The 6,805-nt window shown below is 41.0% G+C and overlaps 1 protein-coding gene across 1 annotated transcript; it reads right to left on the bottom strand.

Moving 5' to 3' along the window:
- Positions 1-1,128: 1,128 nt before the first annotated feature.
- On the bottom strand, positions 1,129-1,697 carry LOC102478775 (cytochrome b-c1 complex subunit 6, mitochondrial). Its single transcript, XM_014590374.1, has one exon. It carries the CDS (start codon positions 1,607-1,609, stop codon positions 1,334-1,336), a length of 276 nt encoding a protein of 91 aa, XP_014445860.1. The 5' UTR covers positions 1,610-1,697; the 3' UTR covers positions 1,129-1,333.
- Between the last annotated feature and the right edge of the window lie 5,108 nt (positions 1,698-6,805).

Raw genomic sequence — 6,805 nt, 5'->3', positions numbered from 1 at the left:
AAACAAACAAACAAACAAACAAACAAAAACCCAACACAAACACAAAACAAAATATAAAAGCCAAATTTTTGGAAAATAAATCGCTAAAATTACTTTGCTCCTCCAGTAACTGTATGTTGGCACACCCTTCAAGTATTTAAAGCATCTAGGGAAGGCCTTTGTAAATAGTTAATTTATGCCCTGAGAAGAGAACCTTACATGTGGATAAGATTCTAAATAAGTCCAAGTGACAGGCAATAGGAGAAGACATTTTTCTCTGTTAAGCTGTTCTCGACAAGGGGCATCTAACTGGGCTAACCAAATGTGACTTCCATCATCAGAATTAGTAAGGCATAGAAAACCTTTACCAAATCTTCATTACATTGCCTGTTTGATAATCTGATCTCTTGTGCCTTTTAGGAGTAGATGCTAGGTGCTCTCTCTGCAAAGTCAAGGTTTTAGGTTTTCAGGACAATATTAAATAGACTGGCATTTGCTATTACCATGGAAGTCCTATAATGTTCATTATTTTTTTCTGAAAAGGTTTTTGCTATAGGGCGTGTGAGCTCATCGGAAAGACAGAGAGAGAGAGAGAGACAGAGACAGAGAGACAGAAAGCAAGAAATCACCTCCCAGGGGGCATGGCCACACTGCAATCTCCTCTCCTTCATTTTCTTTTTGAGATCTTGGGCACGCATGCACACATGACTGGCGTGAGTTTAAGTCACTGGGTCCAGGACTTGAACTGTGATAGACTACATGAGAGTCCAGCGATGTAACCATTACGCTGTCTGCTGGTCCCGTGTTCATGTTTTCAAAGAAGTTATCAGCTTCTTCTTATAGATAGTCCCATAATAAGAATTCTCTTCCATTCCTTTTTTTTTTTTTGAGAGGTTTTTGCTATAGGGCCCGTGCACTTGCCAGACAGACAAGAGACAGAGAGATAGAAAGCAAGAAATCACCCCCCCCAGGGGGGATGGCCACGCCGCAATCTCTTCTCCTCCATTCTCCTCTCGGGATCTTGGGCACGCACGCACACACGCCCGGCGTGAGTTTAAGCCATCGGGTCTGGGACTTGAACTGTGGTCAACTACCTGGGAGTCCAGCGACATAACCATTACACTAACTGCTGGTCCCTCTCTTCCATTCTTTTTTTTTTTTTTTTTTTGCAGGTCACAAGACTTTATTAAGATGGAATCATTGCTAATTACATAGAAATCACTTGCCTAAGCCAAAATCCATGAGGTTTATATGAACTTACAGTTTACAAATTAAATAAAAATGGCATGTTCAAAACCATTAGGAAATATCCTGAAGCCCAGAGGATGAAGGCTGGGTGACTGAGTCTGCACGTTTATTTCAAGCTGCTGAAGAGTTTGTGGGCCACGCAGTGGTCCCTTGCATGTAAGAAATCAAAGAGCTCCTCTGTGCAATCCTCTTCTGTGTGTGACCGGGAGGACACACGCTCATCGCAGAGCTCTAGCCGCTCCCGGGCCTTTACACACTTCTCCAGTTGTTCGCATTGCTCTCTCACTGTTGTTAGGGGATCCACTAATTCTTCTTCTTCCTCTTCTTCCTCCTTAGGATCTCCAGACCCGGTCAGCATCTTTCGCTCGTCCTCCAGTCCCATGTCCTGCTACGGTTCTGGATCCAACACGAGCAGCAACAGCGGCACCTGCTCCACTGCAGAACCAAGAAGGACTCGTAAGGGTCACTGGGCGGATCTCTTCCATTCTTTTTAAAACTAATTTTTATTTAATTGTTAATTATTATTATTTTTTAAAATTTGCTATAGGGCACATATGCTCACCAGAGAGAGAGAGAGAGAGAGAGAAGTAGTAAGAAAGTAAGCTTAAAGATCCAGGACTTGAACCATAGTTAGCCATGTGGGAATCCAGTGCCTTAATCACCATGCCACCTGCTGGTCCCTCCACTCTTTTTCATGTGGGCAATTTGTAAGTAATGTTAGTGCTTCTTTCACCAAAGGTTCTATTCTTTCCCAAGTTTATCTTCTTAGCTTTGTATAATCTTTATCTAGAAGAAAAGAATCTCCATTAAGCACAGTAAGGATGAATTAAGCAAAGCCAAGAAGGTACACAAGTATTTCTAACTTTACTTATAATCAAATCCTCTTTTCCTTTGTGTTCACCCCATACAGCTGTCAAGTCCTAGATGGTATAGTGCACCTAGGGGCATATATACAAGCTGATGTACTACATTCCTTTCATTTCAAAGCTTTTTTTCTCCCGAGTAATAGTGAGTCTTTAAATCAGCCTCTAATTTGGTCAAAGAATAATTCATTTTTGTAATTAGTCATCATGCAATGGTGTTTGCCCTGTTTATGTCTCATTTTTTATAATTTAACAAGAAATTTCTGATAAATAAACCTCAGTCAGCTTGTTTTTGATTTAGGAAAATGCAGATTTTATATAATTGGTGAGTCAATCTCTGTCTATTAGATAGCCTAATGAAGTGCAGAGTCTAGGGAATAATTTTATACCAGAGAGCTGCCAGTTGAGATAAAAATGTTTCTATGGGCCTTCAAAAATAAAATGCATATTTGGCTGACTAATTGTGGCTTGCAAGACAGATGAGGAACTTAAGTTCAGCAAACAGCCAGTTCTAAAGGGGGAGAGAGAGAGAGAGAGATTTCTCTTCTATATAAAATTCTGACTACTTTTGTGTTGCAATGCAGCGTAGGACAGACCAGAGCTGTGAAATAGAATGCATTATGATGATGGAAATGCTATCTGCAGTGTGCAATAAATTCAGTAGTAGCCACTGAACTCATGTGATTACTGAGCACTTAAAATGTGACTCATGCGGGACCAGCAGTTGGCGTAATGGTTATGTCACCGGACTCCCACATAGTTGACTACAGTTCGAATACTAGACCCAGTAACTTAAACTCATGCCAGGTGCATGTGCATGACTACCTGGGGGGGGGGGGTTGCCTTCTCACTTCTGTCTCTCTAGTGAGCACATGCACCCTATAGCAAAAATCTTTTTCTCTTAAAATAAAAGTGACCATTGCAAGTAAGTTAAATAATTTTTTATTTAATATTTTCTTTTTCTTGTTTTAATTGCCAGAGGGCATGTGTGCTCACCAGAGAGAGAGAGAGAGAGAGAGAGAGAGAGAGAGAGAGATGTGAAAGACCCCACCCCCGACACACACACACACACACACACTGGGATGTGGTTAGGCTGCAATACCTTCTCCTCCATTTCTCTATTCTGTTGGGGTTTGGGGCATGCATGCACATGCATCCTGTGTGTTTTTCAAGCCATCGGGACTGGGATTTGAACCACATTTGGCCATGGGGAATCTGGTTTCTTAATCACAAGGTTGCAAGGCCATGGCTTAATTCAATTTTAATTCATTTTAATTTAAATAGACATATGTGGCAAGTGGCTACTATATTGGACAGTGCAGGTCTAGTCATTGCCCTACAACCATAGTCACAATCTAGACACAAGTGAGGACAAATGCTAGTTTCACGTGCATGTGGAGGAGTGGCTGGTATTTCAGGTGTTGAAGCAATGGAATTCCCAGGGGCCACAGATGGAGTAGTGGTTACATTGCCAGACTGCCACACGACCAACCACAGTTCAAGTCCAGGACCTGGTGGCTTCAAACTCACACTGTGTGTGTGTTTGTCCAAGATTTTGGGAGGAGAAGGGATTGCAGTGAGGCCATCCCTTCGGGGGGTGATTTCTCACTTTCCCTCTCACTGTCTCTGTCTCTCTGGCAAGAGCATTCACCCTAAAGCAAAAATCTCTCTCTCTCTCTCCCTCCCTCTCTCTCTCTTTTACGAAAGAAACAACAGAATTCCTTCTTCTCTTACAGCAAAGTAAATGATGTCATTAATCCATCACTGCTTAGATTAGTATCATGTATTTCATCAACTCATTCTTCCTCTACATCTTTCCTTCACAATAAGAACAGATATCCCTTGGCTTCTGCATTTCTCCATTAAACACATGCTTATGGAGCCTCGGCTGCCTGTCGGGCAATGTCTAGGTGCTGAGTATGCAGCAGTGAGTGAGATCAATCAGGTCTCTGCTCCCACTGAGGATCCATGAACACACAGTCACAAAAATTATTTGAATGTAATTGTGATAAGGTTTTAGTGTATTTCCCTAGGAAGAACTAACAAAACAAAAAAGATTTAGGACTGTTCACAAATTTCACTGACTACTTCAGTCAGGCCCTCCTCAGTTTAAATAAAGTGGGTAGGACCAGGGTAAAGAAAATAAGAATGAGGGAACCAGCAGTTAGCATAATGGCTATGTTGCTGGACTCCCACGTAGTCAACCACGGTTTGCATCCCGGACCCGGTGGCTTAGAACTCATGCCGGGCACGTATGCAAGCATGCCCAAGATCCCAAGAGGAGAATGGAGGAGAAGGGATTGCAGCGTGACCATCCTCCCTGGGGGTTGATTTCTCGCTTTCTGTCTCTACGTCTTTCTCTGTCTGTCTGGTGAGCGCATGCGCCCTATAGCGAAAACCTCTCCAAAAAAAAAAAAAAAAAAGAATGACATTACTATCATTTAGTTGTTTATAATTTCACTTGTAGGCTCCTTAAGGGAAAGGATTATCCATTCCTTCCCTTCCACAGTGCTTGAACTAGCTAGCGTCAATGGCCATTACTAAAATAAAACGAAAACCTTTCTAGGTTTTTCCTTTCAGATTGCTTCTAGATTATATGAGAAACTCATTGCCCATTAATTCTCTTTGAAAATTTACTTAGTTCACTTTTTTCCTTAGATCAATTAAGTGCTTCAATCATCCAGAACGGAGTAGCTGAAAACCATGCTAGTTACCCTTTCATCATCCCATTTTCTTCTTCTTTTGCCTTTTGGGTTTTCTTGTGATCTGCGTGTTGATGTTCTCCTGAAATTTCCTATGTTGGAACTGCATATTCCATGTGATAATAATAAAAAGTGAGGCCTTTTGGAAAAGGATTAAGACATGAGGGCTCTCCCTTACTAGTGGGGTTAGTGCCCTTCTAAAGCAGGCTGAAGGCGGTGTCTGGCTCCTTTCATGTGAGTGGATAGAGAGGCCCTATCCCTGAGAAAGACCTCAGTGGTGTCACATCCATGCCTTTATCTTGGCTTTTCCTGCCTTCAGAACTGAAAAAAGATGTTTATTATTTATAAACTCTCCAGTGTAGGGTATTTTGTTGTGATAGCCTGAATGGACAGAGGTAGTTTTTTTTATTGATGTACTTTTTCATTCTTATTTTGCGTATTAAGTGTGAGATAAAAGAAGAAGGGACAGATGGTCAAATAGAGGACTCACGGCCAGGGTTGGGAGGTCTAAAATTCCAGTCTTTTTCTCTTTTCTTCTTTCTTTCCTTCAGGTTAGAAATGAATAGCTGGCTTTGCCTTTTGTTTTCATTTCTTACATTTTAAAAACTCCCAGTACCTGCTTTCTTCTATTCTAATATTTTTGGCTCACTTTTTGTACATTTTATTTGAAGGCAGCTCAACATAAAACTAAAAGCCAACCTTGATGTCATTAATCGTAAAGTACACACCTCATTTGATTCACATCATATGCTTATAACATTTTTTCAAGTCAACCTAACGTTTTGAGAAATGCTCCTATAGAATTTTTTTATTTTCCTGTACTTTTGGACTCTGGCAATTTTCAAAATAGACATTAAATAAGATCTGCTGAAAATCCATATTTTTGGATTAGAAATACCTTTATATATATTTTTTTGAATGAACAATTGTTCTGTGGTGGTCAGATATAGTTAAAATAATTGTACTATTCAAAGTTAATATTGGTTCCGTTTTAAAATCAAATCTGAAACTGGATTAATGTGTTTAATAACTTCAGTCTGTAAGCCATGCATTTGTCAGTAAGCATGAGGCTCCATCTGAGGGGTTGAGATCCCTGCTGCAGACCTGGGTCTGTACTCTCTAATGTGAACAAGGATCAGCTCTAAGCATCAAAATACCAGCGGCTTCCTTTCTTACTGCCACAAAACATCACAGTTTAGTATCTTAAAATAACACAGGTTTATTCTTTTACAATTCTGGGAAGTATAAATTCAAGGCATCAACCGGCTGGGGGAGGGGGGAATTACTCTCCTTGTCTTTTTCCTGCTTTACTAGTTGTTTGCATTCCCCAACTCACGTGCCTTCTTCCTCACACACTGGGCTCTTCTTCCCTTGCCACATCTCATCTCTGGCTCTGACTCTGACCCTCATCTCTGACTCTGACACTCTTGCCTTCTAAAAGAATCCATTGGACCACCCAGATAATCTAGGATAATCTCCTCCTGTCTAGATGCTTAATTTAATCACATTCATGAAATCCTTTTTATCATGTAAAGTAACAAATTCACAGGTTCTGGGGATGAAGATGTGGGCATCTTTTTATTTTTTATTTTTTTTCCCCTCAAGAATAAAAGGATAGTTTGTTGAGAGAAAGAGTGCCCTGCCCTGGGGGTCTGAAGTGGAGGTGCTTCAGCCCACCTCATTGAGAAGTGATTTAATTATCATGGGAGGGGGTAGGGTCAGGAAAATGGCGGGTACTCTGATTAGTTTAGTTTCCCTGCCATTGTGACCTATGGATGTTGGCTGCCAGTAAGGTAGAGCTCTGACCAGAGGATTCTGGCCAAAGGCTGCTGCGACCATCTCCTCATTTTAAAATTTTATTTATTTGTTTTTGTATAGACCATAGATTAGTTTATTTTTAACACCCATCATGCCATGAATTCATAGGGAATAGGTTCCAGAAGCTCAGGCTCCTTTCCATTGGCTCTCACAAAGTGTGCTTCTCTGGGTGGAGCAGGCTGGCTCTTCAGTTGA

Source organism: Tupaia chinensis, unplaced genomic scaffold (assembly GCF_000334495.1).
Source record: "Tupaia chinensis unplaced genomic scaffold, TupChi_1.0 Scaffold000437_1, whole genome shotgun sequence".
In the NCBI taxonomy this organism is placed as follows: domain Eukaryota; kingdom Metazoa; phylum Chordata; class Mammalia; order Scandentia; family Tupaiidae; genus Tupaia; species Tupaia belangeri.
The sequence above is the reverse complement of the archived record's forward strand: the minus strand, read 5'-3'. Positions and strand labels throughout refer to the sequence as shown.